Source organism: Pyrgilauda ruficollis, unplaced genomic scaffold (genome assembly GCF_017590135.1).
Source record: "Pyrgilauda ruficollis isolate IOZ18807 unplaced genomic scaffold, ASM1759013v1 scaffold12, whole genome shotgun sequence".
NCBI classification, from domain to species: domain Eukaryota; kingdom Metazoa; phylum Chordata; class Aves; order Passeriformes; family Passeridae; genus Pyrgilauda; species Pyrgilauda ruficollis.
Window position 1 is genome coordinate 7,994,546 of NW_024510321.1, and position 23,584 is coordinate 8,018,129.

The 23,584-nt window shown below is 39.1% G+C and overlaps 1 protein-coding gene across 5 annotated transcripts in view; it reads right to left on the bottom strand.

The window, feature by feature from the left end:
* Positions 1–23,584, bottom strand: part of DIP2C (disco interacting protein 2 homolog C) — a 309,238-nt gene that overhangs the window by 94,642 nt on the left and 191,012 nt on the right. For all 5 annotated transcript variants that reach the window (XM_041487089.1, XM_041487097.1, XM_041487079.1 and 2 more), the window contains 6 exons: positions 20,752–20,877; positions 19,718–19,927; positions 13,503–13,634; positions 11,981–12,100; positions 10,841–11,038; positions 1,684–1,775 (listed from right to left, as the gene is read on the bottom strand). In XM_041487089.1, coding sequence (XP_041343023.1) covers positions 1,684–1,775; positions 10,841–11,038; positions 11,981–12,100; positions 13,503–13,634; positions 19,718–19,927; positions 20,752–20,877 — 878 coding nt within the window. The remainder of the gene's footprint in view (positions 1–1,683; positions 1,776–10,840; positions 11,039–11,980; positions 12,101–13,502; positions 13,635–19,717; positions 19,928–20,751; positions 20,878–23,584) is intronic.

Genomic DNA, 23,584 nt, shown 5'->3' on the forward strand with positions numbered 1-23,584 from the left:
AAACTGCATTTAAGTGTTGTCACACAACACACATTATGTAGACTAAAGTCACCTTCAAAGAGGTCAGAAAGCTTTTTTGTTATTACAACAGGGGTGTAACAGCCAGAATCACAGCCTAGAGCTTCAGAAGTGCTGTAACACCTCATCTTCAATGTGAAGTTGCCTCAAATGATCACATTCCTGTTACACAGGGATGCCAGGCAGGATGTTTTTACAACACAAAGCATATGCTTTCAGCACTCAGCTACAAACATTTGTTTCACTCTAATCTAGGCTGACTTATTTTAGATGAGCTGCAGTTTGGTCCTTACAGTCCTATGCTAGCTAAATTTCCAGTTTTCAGCCTGAATATCCACAAATCCTTTCTTAACGTTAGGAGATGCCAGTGACTGCTGCAGAAAATGACTATGAAGATGGGCAGGCAGTACACAGTAAATAAGGAGAGATGCACATTGCCCATAGGTGAACTTTATTCTTTTGGAGGTTTCTGGGTGGACTGTTTTGATGTGCACACTTGAATAACTTGCTGCTTCTGCTGTTGCTTAGAGACACACTTGTAAGTCAAGTAAAAGAGAGTCTTCAGATCCTAGTCCTGGCTGAATGCCATTGTAGGAAGCAATTTAGATTAAGGATCTAGAGATCCTTTAGTTAATTTATTTATGATTTATTTCAAAAAGAAACAGGAAGGACTGTCACTTTTGGGTTCTTTCCTCTTTTTTTCCTTCTGGGAAGCATTAATGCATACTTTCATTTTTGAAGCCCTAAGACATGTGTAATGCAAGCAGACATGTTTCTCACATGTGGCACAAGAGGATCAACAGTTTGAGAATTGCTATCAGACACTGGAGGGGGAAACTTAATCCCACACCCACAACTCTTAGTGCTAAGGCAGGACTAAAATTTGCATTTCTGACAAATTTGTTCTGGAATATCCATTCCATGGCTTAGATCCAAACTGGAATGGGACCTGTGGAATTTTCTATACACACTCTGGCAGAGAAAATGAGCAGCAGACTAAGCCAGCCTTGGCAGTCAAAGGGGTAGGTTTGTAAGTACATTGTTAGCAAAACCATAGGACGTTCTTGTCTTCATTTAACATCTCCAAGTCCTACCCCTGCAACTCTTGCTCTCTGTGGGCTTTATCCATCTACTTAGATTCAGCCTCTAGCAGTAGCTGCATCAGAGTCAGAACAGGAATGGAAATATTCTCTCTGTTACCAGTCAGCGTCATTTATTTATTCAACTGGCTGCCAAAATGTGCTGACTTTGCTTGTCTTTGTCCTCCACAATGCTTCTCTTGTTTCTACCATCTCAACAACTACAAAGTCATTAGTAAGTCAATTTTTTATCCACATGACACCTCCAGGCTCCATAAGCAAGCTTTTGCTAAACATTGTTGTTCAATGTCCAAAAATCAAGTTCAGGGGGTACCAGCTCAGGTTACTTAATATGCAGTTCAAAACATCTGTCTGAATGATCAGTCTTAGGCAGGCAACAGCAGATTTCAGCACCCTGTCCCACACCCCATTATTTCTCTTCACTAATTTCCTCTCAGCACCCCAAATACCTCATTCTCTCTTTGCCAATATTGGATTTGAAATAATCCAATAATCATCAAACAATAATCAATAATAATCATCAAACAAATCCAATAATCAAACAAATAATCATTGAGATACTCACCCTGTCTCCAGGTCGTACCATTGGTTCTTGTTTTGTGCCTAATTTATGTAGTATATTGTAAGCAACCTTCATACTTCTGGTCCAAAGTTTGCCTATTAACACAAAATTTTCTAAATTAATATAAAAATTCTTGTGTTTTACAAGATTATTAAAGAGAAAGAATACCTGAGAAGGTGAAAACACAGAGTAGGAGCATTTATATTAGTTTTCCAACTAAATATCACACCACTACTGGGACTACTGGAAATACTTAAATACTTATCAGAAGTTTTCTTTGAACTTCTTTTTTCAAGACAGCAGCACTTTAAAAACAAAAAGAAAAGTGAAAATAGCTTTCTTTATGGCAGAAGTGTTTTACTTTGGAGAAAACTGGATCTTAACTCTGAAATGAACTGTTAGAAGGGGCTGGTACCTCATCAAGTCCAGACATCACCCTACCACCTTAGCTGTAGCACAGCACATTTCAGCACAGACTGACCTCAAGGGTGATGTTCTGAGCACAACAATTCTCTCACCAAGGAAAAAGGAAAAGAGTCCCAAGAAGCAGAGGCAAAGAAAAGAAAACCCCAACAAACAGAAAACAACCCACAGTCAAAGGGGCACACTGAAGCAGCAGGGACCCTCTGAACCTTAGCACATCCATATGGCTATTTCACTTTTAATCCTGGGCCTTTTTCCATTTAACTTGGTTTTTTCTTCTCACCTGCTCCCATACCCTCCCTTCTCTCATTCATTTCACTTGCCCCAGTTACCCCACCTCACTGTCTCTCTCCTCCCTTTCTTCACCTTTCCAGCACCACTCTTATCTAATCCTTATCAAGTCCCCACCCCAATATTAAATAAAGAAAAAATCCTGTCCCCAAGACCTCTTTGCCCTCAGGCCTTTCATTAATCCTTCAAGTGACTGGCATCTTTGCTTTCCCAGGTGCCCTTTGTTTGGAGACCTTGTTACTTCCATGTGAACAGCACCAAGTTTAACAGCCCTTGTGCTTGGCTGGCCCAGGTACTGCCTTTAAGCACTATTCAATCTGACAGTAACAAATCTTTAATTCATGCCCACCAATAACTGAAACCATAATAGGTTCTGACAACGGATTGCCAATGGAGTTCAGCAGTTCAGGCCCCAAAAATGCACTATTGCTATTTATAACTAAGCCGAGCAGTTGCTATAATAAGAACCTCCACATCCTGGTTATAAAATGCAATACTACTGAATCATTTTTAAGTGCAAATCTGATGTAAATATAAAGTAAGATGAGAAGGCCAGATTTTCTTTTTTTCCCACTTATGGAAAATTGGAAGGGTCACTGCTGCTTGTTATGGAGAAAGTACTAAATGCAATTATTTCTTATGAAAACAGTAATATAATATCATTAAACTATGCTTTGCAAAGTTTTTAATTTATTAAAATTACTCCAGTATTTGCATGTTGAACTGTCTTACTGCTTAGAAAGGAACACAATTCTGTTTCACTGGAAACTCAGCACAGATACAGGAATATGTCTGCAGGATTAACTCTCACACAACTACCTGCATTTGATGGAAAGAAAGGCTTTGAAATCCTCCCTGCTGCTACAGTTGACACTTGAACTTGACAAGTGAGTAGGATAAAAAAAGGATGACTTAAGAAAGCATTAAAGTTTCAGTGGCAACAAACTTAAAAGAGCAATTAGTAATGATACAGAGTATTGGAGAATGGAAATCAAACACCTCGAAAAAGTTCTGAATTGCAAAAGAGAACCATCCTTACACAAAACACTTTTAAACTTGAAATGAACTTTGAAGGAGCTGCTGTGAAAAGTCATGTCTGAGCTCTAAAGATTAAATCTGTTACTAGTCTTAAATTTACATTTGTGACATATTCACACTAATTTTTCATCTATCAAATGTACCATCAAATATTTTTTTAAAAATCTAAGGGCTATTCATATTGCAGTATTTCGATGCATTCTTTCAGAGGTGCCCAGGTATGCTATACAATCATCTCTACCTAAGAGTCCCGGATAAATGCCAAAATTAAGTTCTCTCAAAGTCTAAGAAAATTTAAAGGAGTAGTTTCAAGTACAGTTTTAAATAAGTTTAAAAACATTTTGTCATGATGCTCTTTTATTGTAAAAATTTTATTTCATCTTCTAAGACACAGATAATATAAGACTATTTCCTCACTTTTCTGTTGGAATACACTTTGAACTGCACAAAAATGGCTGCAATATGTTCTAGTGGCCAGAAAATACTTGAATTTTCTGTCGCCACAGCCCTTTCTTTCTCTATTTATTGGTGAGATACCAACCTGTGTTAAGTATCTGAGGCACACATGCCTCTGAGTATGAAAGTGTGGAAAACTGGAGTGAAGCAGCTTGCTTGCATTCAGCTGGGAAGGGGCTGGAACACAAAGCTCTTACAAGCTCCATAATGTCACTCCAACCCTTGCAGGCTCTGCCTGCCCTCAGCTGCTGCCAGCTCTGCTCCAGTGCGGGCTGCCAGGGGCAGGCAGGGACCCCCAGGCACCCTAGTGAGCAAGCAGAGCAAAGTCCAGGCAGATCTTGAACTCAATTGTTGAACAGGAACTCTGCAATTTCTCTAACAGGGTATATAGCTGTGTTCCAAAAACTAAATTAAAAACGGGCCACAAAAGGAGCAGAACCCAGAGGCTGGAGCTAGGAATGTATGGATGATCAAGGGCAGATCAGTGGCTTCTGGATGGGGCACAAACTTCTGACCAGACGTGGACTGAACCGTGGCTCTGTTTGGTCACCTTGGCTGTTTGCCCTCCCGGCCTGACACCAAGAGAAACACAAAGGACTCTGCAGGATAACAGCTCTGAGAAACGGAGGATGCTATAAAGAAGGAAATCTTTGAAGTGTTTCCTTCCTTGGTTCTGCCTAGGCTGCAATTCAGAGCAACTCTTCCTTTGCAAACTTGAGAGATTAGACGCTGCTGGGAAAAAAAGCCGATTGCTAAAACCTCTCGCACAAATCCCGATGCTGTGACCTCGCTGTGACCTGCACACAGTGCCACATCTGTGCTGTGGGAGTGGGAGGCCTGGTGAGGAGGCCAGCTGTGCTCCAGCCAAGGCTGTCACCCTGAGATGGGGCTTAGGGCTCATCCTGTGCGGGATAAATCGCTTCGTTCCACGGGCTGCAGAGGAAATCTGCTTGGGCCACCGGGGACAGGTCCCATTGTCCTCAGCCCAAGTTCAAAAAAAGCCCCAGCCCTCCTCGGATAAACACATTGCCATTAATCTCCTCAGCTGGCTTGAAGACACAGGGGAGGATGTAGTAAAGTCAAGCAACAGCTTCATTTGGAAGCGAGCAGAGCAGCCCGTGTCCCAGCTCAGTGCCAGAGCTCCTCTTTCCCAGCCATGCCACATGCCTCAGCCCCTTCGGCAGCAGAGCACAGGTGCTGGAGCCTGGAGCTGCCCTGCTGCTTCCCTGCCATAAACACCACACCCTGCGAGCCCTCTTGCTCCTGGCATTGTTGTCCCCATCCCCACTGCAGCAGGGTCCTTCCAATCAACATTCCTACCCACCACACCAGCACAGGATTTGTGCCTGTCAGGCCCTGATCTCACTAGAAAAACATTAACAGCTACTTTCTTGCATTTAAAAAATGAAGGATTGTTATTTCAATTACAGAAGTGTCCAGTGGTGTTTAAGGCACAAGGGTTCCCTCTGGAAGGGGCCCAGGTTCTGCAGACCAGTGGTGGGACACATATCACACACATATCATGGGTAACAGAAGGCACTAGATGTTTAGGAACATGAATTACCCCTCAGTTTTCAGGTCACAAAACCATTTCCCATACAAAGCAGACTGGTAAAATTCCCCTAGCTAATTTTGGAAAACAAAACCCCAACAACAGCCAGTTGATGCACACCTTGTTACTACTACAATTTATTACCTTGTTCCTACCTCCCACTGAGCTGCTAATTGTGGTGCTGCTTTCCAAAATCTTGTATAACTCCACAAGATGGTAAGAAACAGAGCTTTTCTGTCCACCTATGACTGCCTAACTTATAATTGCTTATTTACTGAAATAAATCTTCCTCTAAAGATTTTCACTTAGCCGCTTCTGTCACTTTGCCAGAGTGCTGCTGCCAGACTGCCATGCCCTAGCAGCATGCTTCTGCAGGGAGGCCTTTCAGGCTCTTCACACACTTGCAAACTGAGCAGAGAGCTCCCACTGTCCAGTGAGTAACAGCAAGCACCACTCTGCCTCTGAATCTGAGCCATATCCTGCAGACATCAATGTGCAGAAGTGCTGGGAAGGACAGGATGAAGAACAGCATCTTGCCTTCTGGCAGCTGTGACAAACACTGCTAGCACCCATGTGGAGCTAGGAGCTTTTCTCCTGCCACTGGGGTTTTGATTTAGCTGAGCAGTATAAACTCTACATCAGCAAGGATATGTTTTGTAATCAGTCATCTTTTTTTTTTAAGTCTACTCAGATGGCAATAAAATTTAGCAAGTGAAGGTAGTTAATATGCAGTTCCATCTGGTTAAGCAACACAGTATGAAGATAAAGGAAACCAAAAGGTGTTAAAAAACACAAAAAAAGGGATCTGTTAACAACAATTAGGTATTTTCCACATGACACTGAGGTAAATCCCCTTCCTCTTCCTTTCCAAATCTGCAAAAGGACTAAATGTTTGTGTTGAATGTAAAGAAGGTTTTAACAGAAAAGCTGTATCAGGAAGAAAACTCAGAAAACAAACCACAATGAATTTCCTGATCATTTTCAGGACACTTTTCAGAACCACACAGCACTAACTCAACAAAGCCAAACCAGTGGTTGCTTACCAATCTCCACGCACAGCAACTGCGAGACTGCCAAAGTTTAACTGCAAATAATTTTGTCAAATATTCATTTTCTCAATATCACAGTACAACATTCCTTGTATTAATAGAAACAAGAGCATTTATTAAATCTAGTGTAAATGGCAAATTTCCTAATGCTATGCAGGTAAAGGGGCTTTTTTTTTGCTTTGCAATAGTTGCAGCTTTACTACTCTGGTAATCCTATCTTCATGAACTCTTTAGAGCCTAAAGAAGAAAATGAAGTTGTTGTTGTTTTTTGGGATAAAAAATCCAAAGAAAAAGAACAAAAATATTCTGTTGCAGAGAATTAAGGACTTCAGACACTCAGAATAGAGGCATCCTTGCTATTACAGTGCTTGATATTGAAGTCTGAATCATATAATTCAGCAATTTTCAGGTTTTTTATTAAAGAAATAAAGATTTAAAGTATTGAACAATCATAAGATTAATATATGTCTGGGGATTTAAACCATGACTATTCCTACTTCTGTGAGTCCTGAGTTATTTCAGAGGTAAGGACAGTTTGGTTATGCAGCTTGGTTTGGTCAGAAGCATCTTGAATCTGTCTCTCTCCTGCTGATAATTGTGAAATTCCTGGTCTAGGACATTCTTACAGAAAGGTCAGAAAAGGGTGCACATTGCACACCAGGTGCAGAATGGCTTGGGGTTGGCTGTTTTTGGTCTGTTTTGGCCTGTTTTAAGGTATGCCAGGATATCTCCAGTGTGAGCAACATCACCTCTGCTGAGGCAGGATCCCTTTGGCTCCAAAATGTTTACAGTTGCTTTCAAGTTATTTTTAAAATCAGCAATTCATTTGCAAACAAATGCCATTTGCCAAGCATTTCCTTCTCCACAGAATTCAAATGGAAGAAACTGTCCTCTGCCCAGAGAGTCACATCTGTTCTTTTTTCTGAGCCTTGATGTCCCTGGTGGGCCTCTGATGTGGCAAACACTACATCAGAGCTACTGAAAATGGTTTAAAAAATCTGATTACAAATAGTGTTAGATAAAGGAAATTAGATTCTTTGAATCAGACAAATTTAACTGGTACTCATTTTGTTGTTTTTAACAATGGTTACAAAAAGAAAGGTCAAAACTTGTTTATTGATTAATTACTTTCAACACTTTACTTTTTTCCCAGCTGTTCTGGTTTTCCTTAGAATAATCATTTTAAGTAAGAAAAGTAGTTCTGGTATCATAAGAACTACACATGATTTATTTGTCCTTTATTCACATTTCTTCTCTAAGAAATCACTAAGCAGTTCATTATTAATACCAAAACTAGATGCCTCACTACTCTGATTAACTTTGAGCCAGAAATTGTCTTCCTTTTCCTCAAAGTACACATTACTTTGCTAGTCAAAGTTCAGGCTCTCATAAAACCTGATAAAGACATATTTCCTTCCCGTATCTCAGACATTTCAATTTATGCATATTCAGTGATTTGCTTTATAAAGGGATTGAGAATAACTTAACTAAGATGTTCTCCACTTAAACAAGTTCCCAGAGGAACAAAATATTTGAGAAATAAGTGATATTCATAGTGTTTCATTCACTAGAAAGAATTTAAGAATTTTGAGTACATTAAATAAAGATTACAACTGGGGCACTGAGAAGAGCTTCAAGAACTGAGGCAAACGCTTCAAACACTTGCTTGAAAAAAAGGATCAAGTCTGCAAGTGCAGTTATACATTTATTCTATCTAAAGTAATCTGAGACACGTGGAAAAAAACCAGTCCTGACATGCTATGAAGACAAGAAGCTCAAAAACATGCAGAAAAAGACACAGGCGATAACAAGGCATTACAAATTTGATGAACTCCTGCAGAGAAATGGGAGGGCAGCAATGATTTTAAGGAACAGCTGGAAGTGCAACTTCTTTAAAATGGTTCCCCTCCTGGCCCAGAAGCCCTTCACAACCTGGAGCACTCCCCAATCAAAGCCACATGAACAGATATCCACATCAGCATCCTCAGGGGAGAAATCCATTCCAGTGCAGCACACAAGGTGGTCCCTGCAACACTAACCACCTCTGTCTGCCATGGCAGATCACAGCCTGGCCTCGTTCCTGAGCCCTCAGAGGTGTCTCTGGAAGGCACAGCAAAGGGAAGTTGTGAGGAAGACTTTGGAGAAGCAGAATTTTGTGGGTTCTCAGAACTCCTTTTTAGCACTCAAGGCCACCAAGGGCAAATAAGAAAGCATCCTGGATAGATGCAAGAAGCCAGCACTATGTTTTTCAGGGCCACAAGAGAGCCTGATGTAAGAATTGAGACCAAGGTCACAGATGGGATGAGGTTTCACCAAGCAGTTGCAGCAAAAGGCCTCAATTTGAAAAGATTTCCTCCTAAAATAACCTGTGAGGTTTGGACACAGAATGGCTGTAAAATAAAGAAAGAAAGAAATGTCTGGCTGTGTATGGTACTCTATTTAGAGCCTCAAAGATGGATGGGAAGGCAATATTGTCTACAACAATCCACAAAAGATTGCTTGGTGTTAAGGATAAATTTGCTTGGTGTTAAGGATAAATTTGCTTGGTGTTAAGGGCATTAGGATTCCTGCTCAAGATGGGCCTTGATCTAGCTGAGAGCTACAAAGACATTCCTGGAAATCATCTTGGAAAGGTGGAAAAAAGTGTGGAATAAGCAGACAAACCTGCAATTCAGCCATGCAGGGACAAAAACCTGGAGAATATACCGAGAATGAAATCAAAAAACATCAAAGAGAAGCCTCCTCTTAACTGGAAAGTTGGAGGATAAAGAGAGAGGATTTCCATGACAACAAGGGGGTATGAGAAGAGACTGAAGCAAAATAGCAAATAGAGGTAAAGTATTAAAAAAAAAAAGAACTGGTTTTTTTTTTTCTGATCTCAGGAAACTACTGACAGGCAACAGGAAAACTACATCCCAAAGTGCTGCCAAATGAAAGGTGTGAAAACACAAATTTTAGTCCTACTTTTCTCAAGATTCAGACAATGCAGAAGAGGAAAGGGTTATTTTAGAACAGAAAAGCAGGCTAGGTGGCTGCATGAGCCATGCAGATATGTTTCTTGAGTTGATTTGCTCACCCTACAGCCTCAGGCAAAGCAGGACATATGCTCAGACTCTCTGGACAGAATCCCAAATTCAGAAAAATGGTCTGATTCTCAGTAACAGCTTAATTTCCTTTCCTGTCCAATTTATTTAAAGCATTCAGTAGATGACATGACTTCTGCAAACATGTAATTGCAAACTTTAAAATTCTTCCCTAGTTTCAAGTAAATGTCCTTAAGGAAGAAAAACATTCATCAGTGGTGAATCATATGTTTGCCCCTGAAATTAAGTCCCTTCTAAACTCTGAAGTACCTGAAGGGAAAATGTTTCATGCATGACCCTCAGTTGCAAAGGTTCTCTTATGCTTTAAAAGCCTTTTACTATATTTGCAGTGCCAAACCTGCAGCAGAAAACTTTTTGGCCAGAGACCATCTGGGTTTGACTCCTGAATGGAAATGAATGTTCAGCACTGAACAAAACAGACAGACCTCTATATCAGAGCATGTAACAACATTCTCTGCACAGAACTCCAAGTCCCTGAGAAGGTAGAAATAAAAAAGCAAAATAATTTTTTATATCCATATCAGTAGCATACAGAAATGTTCCAACTCACTTTCAAAGTCTGACAGTTATTCATAATAATTCCTTTGAACATCTCCCAAATGTCCCCTGAACATCTCAAAATCAGAAGCAATATGGGAGTTATTTGTCAGGGATATCCTTATGTTTATTTTTATTTGGCCTTTCTTGGTTGCAATACATTGTCAAGCAGTATACATTGAACTACATGAACATACCAAAGGTCACACTAAAATATATCCTGACAAATCTATTTCAAGGGGGTACATTTGCTAGTTGTACAATTAACTCATCAGGAGAAATAACTCAAATCACACTTACTACAATGTCAGTAAAAAAAGGGAAAAAATCCTATTAACTCCTTCAGGAAGCTGATGAATTTTGTACACCAGGTTAGGCTTTTGCAGAACAAAGCCTGGGTGACATCCAAGGGCAATGGATTTGGACATCAATCTTCAGGAAATTCTGACCTAGGATGCATTTCTATTTAAAAGGTGGTTTTAATTTATAATCTGTTTTTCCATGAGTATATCTACTCAGCTCTTTTCCTTTGTAATAAATCATACTATAACATCCCAGCAACCCATACTCAGACATCAACAGCTTCAGAGCTGTCTTACCCTCCTCACATATGGAACAGGTGCATCATGACAGGGCTTTTTTCACTCCACATTTATGCATCTACTACACGCACCGTACAGAATATATAAAAGCACAAACAGAGTGCTCACCATAAGTGAGAATATACAGTGGTTTTCCATTGGTATCCATAGTGGTTAGGCAAGGAGCTTTTGGTGAGATGGTTCCCCATCGCTGCAAGGCTGCTTCCAGGGAAGGAGGCCAGTTTGTGACCACTCCTAATTGCTCCCCACGCATAGCCAACATCTGGGCTCCTTCTGGCTTTGGCTGGTTTGGATCTGGCTGTTGAACTTATGATTATGAAAAGATATACAGTTACCATGTAAATTCTATACCTTGTGTACACCTCTGTAATCAAGAGAATAACTTACCTTTGCAAAATGTTCTGAAAACAGTAACATATAAGAAGGCATTGAGAAGCAACAGAGAAATGTAACAGAATAATTTAATTTTAACTTTAACACAGATCAAGCAACTGATGCACCTCAGGAATTAAAAGTCCTTGCTCTTACACTAGTTCTACAAGAAGGGAAAGAAACTGCTGAGGCAGCATGCATATATTTATCTTCAAAATAGTAAACCTTTCTTTATTCCTAAAGAGAGATGGAGAATACTTTTTCCTGGAAAAAATGCACTAATGAGATGAACTACAGAGCTACTGACAAAAATGTACTTTAACAAGTAACAGATTGATTTAAGTCATGTTCTGTTACACGTTTTCTTATAAATTCCTGTGAAGACTATTTAAATTTCCACATCCTGGCGAATCTTAATTCTCAAAGCATTGGTCTTTTTTTTAAAAAGTTCCATTTACTGACTTTATCTTTGTTTCTATCTTACATTTAGTTCATTTTTCATACTTCACTGTTACACAAAGGATGTTGTAAAACATTTAACATGCTACCTCACTAACATATTTTCCTTATTGGTGTTCCAAAGCACTGGCTGTAACCCACAGCTGAATGTTCTCAAAGCAAAGTGTCCCTACACTCTCTTCTGTCATTTCTTTGCAAGCAGAACCAGGAGCTGAGCAAACAAGAAACACTTTTGACTCCACAGCACTATGTCCAAGCTTACTGCCAGCAGTTTCCACTGAATACCAATGGTTTTTTGGTACTTGCCAGCACAGGAAGGGCTTACTTGTCTTTCTAGAAAGTCAACATAAGAGACAAAGATTTTACATAGTTTGAATAAGTGATCCCCAAACCTTTTGAAAAACAGTATCATTTTACCTTCTAACAATTCCTCGAAGTCATCTACAAAGAACTCTCGTAATGGTGGTCGTTTGGGCCGTTTTAGTGTATTGACCAGCTGCTGAATCTTTGCTGACACTCTGCTGCTCACTGGTACTCCTGCAGGACAGGGATCAATGGAGACATCAGTCCACGGCTGTGCTGCACCCGCCAGAAGTCAAGGGGGGGAAGGAAAGGTCTAGGACTGCAAGGCATCACAGCTACAGTTTCATGCCATACCAGGACTCAAGTATTTAACATCAAAGCACATAAGCAAAAAGAAACAGTGATACCTAATGTAAATTAAACCAATACAATAATGTCAGAGCGACGTTGCAAAATTAGAGGGGAAACAGCACACAGACTGAGGGAGAGAAGCACGATGGAATAAATGTCCCTGCAGCACATGTCAGTACCCTGACAGAATTGCCTCAGCAATGGTCAGTGAGAAAACTGAACTCTCCTTCCCATGATCACTGGGAAGGGAAACTCAAGGGAAACTCTCCTTCCCATGATCACTGGCCATACCAACATTGTCTGACTAGACTGCAGCCTGGTGAAGAGTGTGGGTCAGAGGCTCTGCCCTGTCATTTATTCTGGGTTATTTTTACACTGCAGGGGACGTCTGTCCAGCATCCATCTCAAACATGGATCTTTGTATTACACCTCTTTGTATTACTTCAGCATGCCCCTGTATTCTCTGAACATCCCCGCAGCCAATCCCACCAGCCAGCAGCCTCCAAAGGGAGCATGCTTGCCCTGAGAGCACTTTGGAAAACACAGCTCTGAGCAGCAGCCGGGGCAAGGGGCATTTTTGTAATGTAGTCCCATCAATCACCTCCCCTTTCCTTTTCTCTAGTTGAGTGCAAAACTCTCCAATGTGCACATCATCTGTTCCTGAACTAATAGCTTTCTGTCACTGCATTGCAGGAATTTCAACTTTTTACCCTTCCACAAGGTTGATTCCAAATCTTTTACCAAGTGGTGTTTAGAGCTGAAGCTAAGTTTAGATACAGTACACTTGGTCAACAACTCCATGCTGTGCTGAAATATTGTTTGGTAAGTTTTAGAAAAGAGAAGCGGTAAATAAGGAAGGTTTACAAATAACTGTTTAAAAACAAAAACAAAACCAAACAAAGCTCAGAGAATAAAACTTCAAACATGTCAGTTTTCAAGATGTAGCCATGCTAGGACCTCACATTCTTTGTCGTCTAAAAAAACAGACTAGCTGTAACCAGGCAGCATGATAATGGCAAATCTAAAGAGATTCCCTGGGTTTTTTTGCCAAACAGTTTCTGTGGGGAGTCAGCTCTACTGATTAAGAAACATTTCTCTATGCTATCTTCATTGATATCAGCTTATTTTAGAACTGTAAAGGTGCTGCAACTTTGTGTTTACAAGTGAGAAGTGCCCAGAAAAAAAAACCCACTAAGAACACCCAAAAAACAAGAGCAGATACATAGAGTAACCACAAAAAAGGTCAGGATACTCAAAATAACCCTGGTTCAGTTTTGTGACATACCATCACCAGTCTCCATAAGCTCAGCATTGCCATACTTTGGTGCCACCCGTGCCGTTGATCCTTGGGGTCTTTCTACTTGTATTGAGTGTTCTGAGGTGTAAGTGGTAACATCTGGAGGGGCAGAATGATTTTCTGTGAAAAGTAAGTTAAAAGGTTTAACCGTGTACCTCTAATTTCACAGGGCAGAAAAACAAAAGGCAGAGGAAAGGAGATCATTTGAGGGTTTTTTTCCCCCCAACATATGAACAGGCATTAAAGTTAATGCACAAAATGATTATACTAAACTATAATGTGTAGTATAAATTTAATAAATAAAGTTTGCACTAATTAAAACAGGGCTGTATATATGCAATCACATAAGCAATAGGCTAAAAGAATTATACAATTAGGTTGTAAGTTCTCCACTGACATCTGATTTTACTTAAAGCTTGTGGACATCTGCAAATAGAAAAGACCTTGACAAATACACTTCTCATGGATTACTGTGTTAGTTTTTCTAAGTAAAAAGAACACAGCATGTTGTCAATCACTTGCAAATGCCAATGCATATCACTTTTATAACCACTGTATTTTGACTATGTCAGTTTTAGTTAAGAAAGGAAAAAAGTCAATCATAGCAGATTTGGAGACCAGGGGCAAAAAATAAAATGTAAAGAAACATGAACTTTGCATTCTTCATGGACACTTGCTTGTCTGCTATTTTTAGACAGAGATATTTCAATTCTTCCACATAACAAAGCCTTGCCTTCCAGAAGGCAAACACGATTTGGTCTGACTCATGCCAGCACTGCTGAACAATTCCACAGAGATAATCTTTCTCTTTCATGGCCTGATAACTCAGCATGCTACTACAGTTCGTCTTCCCATCTTTTCAAGTCTCAGTCTGTATTTCCTATGTATTTGTGCTATTTCTATAGGTTGTCCCATAAATTTTTTATCCACATTAGGTTAGATGGAGATAAACGCCACAAGCAAATAACAACTTTTTTTTTCAATTGACATAAATGATCCCCAGCAGCCTCTAAGTTACAAAAGAAGGCAGATCTTCACTCTGCTGCCATGGAAGTGAAGAGAAATGCATTCTATTTAACAATAGGGTAAGAGTCTTTCGAAATGCAAAAATTCTGGAAAGATGTCATGGTGTTCCAATACTGTTTTCAAGACGTGCTTCTTACTAAACCCTATCTTTAAGCATTATGGTGCTGTAAGTACTAGAACACCAACTTCTACAGTAAATTTAATCTCAAACATAATTTTAAAGCACTTTCATTTTTGTGAGTTTTGAACATTGAAACACTGTCATTCTTGTGCATTTAATCCCAAATGTATGCACCATCAACACAGAAAACTAATTTTTTTGCTACACATACCAGAAAAGGTTGCTAATAGATTCTTAATTTGCATGCCTCTCATTTAAAGGTAGCATTTGACAGAAAATCATCATGCAGATTTAAGACATGACATTAATTTCTGCAGCTGTTATTTAAAGTTTATATTCATGAACATCATAAGGGTTCAATCCTATCACCCAATCGTATTATCTGGTTGAGGAAGACACAAAATGGCTTTTACTGAGCAACCCAAAAATGTCTTGGTTCTACATGTGTCCAGTTGGAGCTTTTTCTTCTGATCACATCCATTGTTACAATTTTACTGAAACAAACACCTTACATTGTGCTATGTGACCAACTGAAGTACAACAGATTGAAATTTATGCCGATAGTTGCTTGAATGTCTTCATTTAAGGTCTTCATTTCTTGTCATTATCAACTATTTTAGACTCAGCACAATTTTTTGCCCTTTCCTGTTAAGTGGCAAGAGCTTTTTATAGATTGTGATTGTATTACTCAATAACTAAGTCAATTAAAAAATGCTGATGTTTATCTTTTTCTCTTTACTTATAATGCAGTTCTGCAATGCATATGGGAGATCATGACTAAGAAAATAATTGTACTTAGTCAGCTATTAGTAACATGAGAAAGCATTTTTAAAGTGAGCTGTATTTGCTTACATCTTTCCAGTGAAATATTCCCATCTTTCAGGCAAAGTGAAGTGGAGTTAAAGACTAATTTTTTTTTTTTTTTTTTTTTTTTAATGCATGGGGCAGAAGATACATGAGCAGGGATGCTCTCCCTTCAGAACACTGTGCTTAAAACCAAATTCTTCTTTATTACACATGGTGCTGAGCAGGGGGAAAGAACATAAAAGAGTCCTGCTCTTTTGTAAAAGGCTTTCCTTTTGAACCAACAGCACTGGCACTTAAAGTTGCCTAAAAGAAACTCTCTTCCCAAGGTTTCCACCATGGCTCAGTCAAGGAGTTTTCATGCCCTGGCTGCCCAGCTGCTATTTACTTTTATCCTGAAGAAAATGAATACTGAGGTTTGTCTTGATGTGTTCCTTTACAGTATCTGCTTAACAGATGCCTTATCATGGCATTATCTACAGTGCTAAGTTTCATCCATTAGATTTACAAATCTTTGGTCAGTTAGCATCTCAGAGTCAAGCTTGGAGAAATGAAAATCATACAAAGTTTTGGTCTGAATGACTTCTAAAGAAAAAGATAATTGTTATTGTATGTGAAATGTACGCTTTTTTTGGTACAGAACAGTAATCCAACCTTTGGCTATGGACACAATCTGTAGAGAGTTGCTTGGTCTTATGTCAGGTAATGTGAAGAATTGTTTGAGGTTTCATTAAGAATCATGACCCTGACACATCTGTTCACTAAAAAGTAGAAACTGACAGCTGCATGACTTCAAAGCACTTCCTCCATCAAACATACATATTTGCATCACCTCCTATTCCCATCTCTTCCAATATCCTTGCATTAGGAGATCACAGACAGAACAGCTGTTTCCAGTTAAGGCTCTCTTCATTTCTGCCACTGGAACAACATCATTTACCCCATTTCATGAAGATCACAAAGGCTCAAAAAAGCAGAGCACATTCATGGGGGGATAGAGAACGTGCAGTGACAAAACCCCACGTCTGAGGAGAAGCAAAAAAGTGGAGGAATACTTTCAGTGGAGTTTTGGAAGCTCACATAAGCACCAGGTATTTGAAAAGTCTCCAGGAACTCAAAAACCATTCCTGTAAAACTGTGGTTGAAGAAAATGCAGCTTTTACTCCCAAATAAAGTGGCTCTTCTGGTTGTCAGGGAAAGGAAATCCAGAGTCAGAGATGCAGATCCTTCCATTAGCTGGGTTTTTCTTATATTGATGTCCAGGTGACAGATTGTATTTTAAACTAGTCTCCTGTATAAGTTAACATTCCCCCTCAGAACACAAGAATTTCCAAGCTGTCTGAAAACCATCAGCCATGCTTATGGCACATGGCTTTATATTTATTTGATTAGCAATCCATGTAGCCTTTAATGTGGATAGAAGCCTTTGATTTTCAAACAGAAACACATTTGAAGCATATAGAAGAAACATTAAATGCACCTATAGGATCAAAACTTTGAAGCAAGATTATTAACTTTATATAGATTTACAATGATAGGCAAGCATTGTGTAATTTTCATCACATGATCTTTGTGAGCTTTGGGGTGTGCTTTCTGTTCCTGATTTTTATATACATAGAAATCCAAAACATGTAATACCAACAAATGAAAGCTTGAAGGTCTTAGAAATCTGCACAATACTGACCCAAATAAGGGTCAAAACATCAGATATTTTTAACAGACTTCACTGGTTTGACCGCTAAATTCATTAATTACTGAACACAGCTGTGAACACACCTATGCCAAACTAAAGATTTTGCCTAGTGCTTAATGCAGACCCTGAGCATCTTAAAGCTGAGAATAAATATTTAAATGACATCTATCCCAAATTAGAACTTTGGCCACAATAAAGCAGCAGCAGTCAAATTAAATGAACAGTATAACATTCAAATCATACAATAGCTTATGCAAATTATCCAAATGATTCACAAAGATAACTCTGATTATATTATAGCCAAAGCTTTTTATCAAATTCCTTCTCAGCACTAAATTAATACAGTTAAACTGGAAAAAAATCTCCCTTTCACTCTGTGATGCACTCCGGAGGTAAAATCCTAGTGGATATCAGAATGGAGGGTTTTTTTGAATTATCATTAAGGTCCTCCCCGTTGCACCTTGAATTTGTATTTATCAAAATTGGCACCTTCAGAGTATGGTCTTACATATATACAGTTGATTTCTCTCTTGCAGGCTGGTCTGTCTCTGGAGAACAACTCCTGGCCCAAACAAACATCAAGGCATGGCAACGTATGTTCTTTGTGACCAAGAACAAAATGTCTCTGATAGCTGAGGAGCCTTAAGGAACAGGATTACTCTTCTCTCCTACCAAATATCATTATTCATCTATCAACACTGGCCCACTGCCTTGGAAAGAGTCAGGCTTTCTGTAGGGATACTTCAAATCTGTTACCTCTTGGAATACTTTTAAATGCGAAATCTACCTTCTTGGATAGGAAAGAAACAAAATAGCAATTTCATTTCAAATTCTTAAAGAATGCAGCTCACCCATGAAGAAATACATATTACAGTTATAACTGTGCAGCTTCTCTTACATTTCCAGTGATTTTAGCAATGACTGATGGCAACCACAAGATCCCAGTCTCATCAATCAGATTTTGTACCCAAATGATCTTTACATTACTACAGCTCAATTAGTGTCCAAGAAGAGATGCAATTTAAGGCATCTTATTGTCAGAATGAATGAAAATATGCATACACTGAGGTAAGCTCAACTGTTTCCTTCAAAGGCAAGATCTTTCTAGTCAACAAGGCACAATAAAACATGTACATATAAGAAACAGTAGTTTCCCTCTTCTGCAGAGTAATGCCATCTTAATTTAGCTCTATAAATGCTGTATTATTTACCACAAACTCAGTGATTATAAAAGACGTACTGTGCCAGATTTAAAATTACTAAAATGTCAAATTATAAAGAAGCTATATTTAAAGACACATTAAGACTTTGTGTATGAGTAATGCAACCTTTCAGAGTTTGGATAAATTTAATTCTCTATGCTATAATTTCCTGTAGCATTTCAAGATGAAGTCATAGAAAATAATCAAATGCAATGACTAACGTGTTCCCAATGTATGTGTTTCTAAAACAAGGTTCTAAGCATTCATTTAGCATGAATTTGTGAATACAATACAAGTTCTTCCCCTGACTGCAATTCAGCCATTCTGGATCATGATGGGAGGATTACTGAAAATACAGGAGTTACATCAAGCTACTCATAGCAAAACCAAAGAGATATGTAGTCTCATTCCAGCATGTAAAGTCATGAACACTGCAGATGCTTTCATGTATCTCATTACATGTTCTTGAAAAGGAAATGTCAGTTGAAGAACAGTCACACAAAACTGTAGTAAGAGAGTAGTAAGATTGCTTTATCTGTTCCAACAGACTGCAACAGATTTTTAGTGAGAGCCCAAAATACACACCCCAGCAAGAAGATACACAAAGCAAAGGCCTTGTATGAAAAGCAGCTGAAGAGTGAACGGAAACAAAGCCTTGCTTTCCACATATCCAATCAAACCGCTGCCTCATGTTAATAAAGACCAGTGTCAGTGGCACAATATTCAGAAATAATGTGTGTGAAGCTTAGCCCTAATGGAAAAAAAGTTTTGACTTCCTAGCATCTTTATAAAGGAAATAAACAAGATATTAATAATAACAAATCCCTTCTCTGAAGCTATACAATGGTCTCTCCCATGGAGTACAATTGCTAGATATGGCAGTTCAAGTATTCTAAATTCAATTAAGGGCAGAAAAAAAATGTTTGAGAGGACTACTGTTAACAGAATTATCAAAAATCACTCAAGCTATGTAATTAAAGTGGTGCAGCAGTGGGGGAAACTCATATGCAAGCAATCCCTAATGATGCATGCACTGATTTTCCTTACTGATGAATCCTACAGAGACCTTTATAGTGCTAAGTAATGGAAGTCATGCAACTGCACATTTTAAGGTATTTGGCAACCAATAGCTAGACCCTATTTGCCACAACATAAGCTTACCCCCAAATCTAAACTATTTTTCCCCCTCCGGAAATAGGAAAGTAGGACTTTCTCTCCATGTAATAGATATAAATATTAAAAAGCAAAGAAGAAGCACAGGAAGGACTTTTGTAAGACTTCACACAGCAGCATCAGCTGAATGTGAGAGTCAAAATTCATGTTAAACTGGACAGATTCGACACATGTGTATACTGACCTATATGTGTTTGAGCCATAACATCAGCTAGTCTGTGTGCAGCACCACTGCCTCCACTTTGTGTGGAGGAGGAGGAAGTGGTTGATGTGGTAGAGCCGTGGATCGCTTGACTGATCCAGTGTTCCATGTTTATACTCCCCTGGCTGGAGGTGGGAGTTCCCTGGGAGTCGCCCTGTACGGAGCCTTCGTCTTCTGAACCAGAAGAAGTATCTAGTAATTAAAAACAGCTTGTTAACTTGCAGTGCTTTGGGGTTTTCTTAACAGAAATAACTCATATTCATACCAGAAATCTCAAGAAAGTGCCATGAATAAACTCTCAGGAAGGCAGGCAAACATAATGAGAAAACTGCAGCTCTGAAAGCCCTGAAACTAAGTCAGTTGCTAACTATGCACTTCTCCTGCTCTAAGGTCATGGCGTGCGTATTATTGTACAAAAAAAAAAAAAAAAAAGATAATTAAAGTCTTCCTTTAAACACAGAATCTTCTGAAGATTTCCAGCCAGCAGAGAATATTAAAAAAAACTTTCTCAAGCTCACTCCCCAAAGTCTGTGAGACACTTTTCCAATTGTACAAAGTCCAATCCTCAGTGAAATGGGAGTCTCAGCTGGATTCAGTGAGTATGAGAAGCATGAGATATGGGGTGTTTTCACAGTCTAGCAGATAAAAAAGCAGATAAACTTGAAAAGGAATGGCACAACTAATTGCTAAGATAATGTTACATTACATTGTTAGGGAATAAACCAGAAATGTGAAAGGAACTTAGACTACCATAAAACATGACAAGCTGGCCATAGTAAGGTCCTTGTAAACCCGAAAGGACCAGTGCAATCTAAGGTATCACCAAGGGCAAAGCAGTCATGTGAACTGTCCCTGTTGACTTTTCCACTACTCAGTTCCCTTCTCTTCAAACAAATCTCAGCTAAGCTCAGTGTGCATCAAATGACATTTCCATTACTGTCTATGCTGACAGATTAGCAGTTCACAGCAGCACAAAGAACCATTTTTAAAATTCACATAAAAATGGAGATACTCACCTGGAGGTGTGTAGGCATCCATTGATGTTTGCACCACCAATGAACGTCTTTTTGAGGGCATGGGGACTGCCATTTTCCTTTCTTTATGTTTAGCAAGGGCTGCCTGCACTGCTTCTGTGTGGACATCTGCAAGGAAAGAGGTGTGAAGCCAGAGTTAGACAGAAAGGAGCTGTTCTCTGTGCATCCAGCAGACCTGGCACAGAGTCTGCATGTGCCAGCTGGGCTGACAAGGCACATCCCGTGATGGGAGGCCAGGAACACACAGAATCTCAGAGAAACTGCTGGAGTTCTCCTCTGCAGAAAAAGCAGCCACAGTGAAAAGTGCTGTACTAACAAACAAGCCCTTTGAGCTGTATGATATTCCCAGAACAGTGCTGCAGTATTTGAAGAGCAGGAACATCACTTCCCTAGGGCAAACCTCTGTTTAACCAGGGGCTGCTACTTCAGTGATCATTGCTGTTTTCAGTGGAACTGTGGTGTATTAACACTGCCCATTTTTTAAATGGATAAGCTTTCCAATTTACAGAGAAGTCACACAGAGTAAGTGAACAAAGACATTTTCTTGAATGGTAAAAGGTATGTAAAATGCCACAACAGAAATGGCAACAGGTCTCTCATTCCCAAATCCTTCCCCTGCCACTGTCATTTAGCATTATTCACAGAAAAATAAGTACTATGTAGCGCTGGCCTGAGGTGGAATGAGGAAAAAAAACCCCTAAGCACAGATCTGGTGCCTTGCAGGCAGGTGCTGCACACAGCTCATACCAGCCCATTCTTTAATTACTACCATAACTACATATTGAAATAAGTCTGCTTTTAGTTTACTACCTTGCACTGTTTGTCTGCATATCTCAATGGAATTGTGACATATATTCACATGAGGTGAGTGTGTGCAAAAGACATGGCAGCCAACAGGAGTTTCTTGTGGGTAAAGAAGTTGCCACATATATTGATTGTGTGACATCTTGCCTTTTAACCAGTTAACACTGGTCAGCTGTAGAAAATACAGCAATTTGTGTGATAGTTTAGCTGTTCCCATTTGTGGATCAGGAGCACAGTGAATCAGGTCTAATCCAGAGTGATCCCACTTGTGCTGCTGCTGCATCTCCTGGAAGAGACCACCCTCACAGGCTGGGTTGGCAGCACACTGCCATTATCCTACTCCTGTATGGATGTGAACAGGCAATGTGCCTCAAGAAAAGCAACAGGAAAGAGAAGAGTACCTATATATGTGTGTGATTATATATATATATATATTTAAAGAAGCGTTGGTTGAATCACATTTATGTAATTTGTGAGTAACAACCTGGAAGAATGACTAGAAGCATTAGATGATAAGCTGCTGATAAGCTGCAGTGTCTCATTTACAATAACGGTATTTCCTATCTTTTGCCAGGGTTTAAGCACCTCTCAGTAGAAATACAACTGGGAAGAATAAGAAAAAGAGCATTAACAGCTGCTTCTGTGAGTTGCTTTCTTTTCTTTTGTTTTAAACCATGAAGAGGATGAGAATATCAGCAAAGAAAAGCAAACAGCAAAGCTGGAAAACTATTCTCAAAAGAGAAAAGAGCCATGCAGCTGATGGACCAAAATGAAGGAAGAACCAATGCTATCATCAACCCAGAGAACAATTTCTCTCCTGTCATTATTTTTAAGCAGAAAGTTTAAGGTCTTTCTTTTAATTAAAGGCTGATGAAAAGTTTATGTGAAAAGGATCAGAAAATTTATGTGAAAAGTATCACACTATGAAAATATAGAATATAAGTCTTACCTAACAGCATAACCCCAAGATAAATTCCTACCTGCTCACTTCACACCAATGTCAATAAGGTACACAGGACTGAACACGCTCCCTAATAGTTTCTTATCTGTTAAAAAAAGGAAAATTCTTGGTTTTCCTTCAAAGGATAGCAATTAGTTATCAAGTAGTAAAAAAATAAAGAGCTTTCCCTTTAAAAAAGCTCAACAAACCAAGACTCTACAGCAATTTTTGGAAAAAGAAATTTTGGAAGAAAATAACTTTTGCTGATCAACACAGGAGGGACTATTTGTATATTATTATACATAGAATTGTGTTTTAACTGTGTCAGGAGGGAGAAGAAATTCTGCCAAAAATTTTTAAAGGAGGACAGCTGACAGAAAATCATTAAAATGCTTAGTGACAACTGGATGCTGAATCAGAACTTGTGAATTCTTTGATTTCCTTTTTGATGCTGTTTTGATATAAGAAGGTAGACTCATCAGCTTAATTAAAAACACTCTGCAGGGTTTTAATTTTCAAATGAGTCCACAGGAGCCCAGGAATTGAATTGTTTTCCCAAGAAGGTACATTTTTGATGTGTTTATTTGTAATGGGCTACCATGGAACAAACCACACTATAGATACCTAAAAAAAAAACAAACGCAAAACCTCACAGGAAAGCAAAACAATGTCAAAAACAAGAAACTCTGAATAAACAAGAGGGAAGCTGACTGGGAAGAAGGAACATACAACCTGCTCCCAGCCCAGCCTGCAAGCTCCATTATTTAGAAGGCATTACTCAGATTATGGAGGCTACCAAAAAACCCTGGGACACACGTTTAGAAAATGCTGAGGACAGATAATCCAGAGATGGTCCAGGGAGCATCAACAAGAGTTTACAGGGTTTTAGGGTGAGAGGAATAAAATGCAGCATAAACAGTCAAGCTTGGGTGAAAAATCTTTTCTCAATGTTCTCTCTCAGGAATAAAATCTTGGCTAAAAAAAGTTTCTCTAGGCATAAAAAGAATGGCTAAGGATTGGGTAAAGAATGAATAACAGCCAAAATAAAATGTATGTTCTTCCTTTTGAATG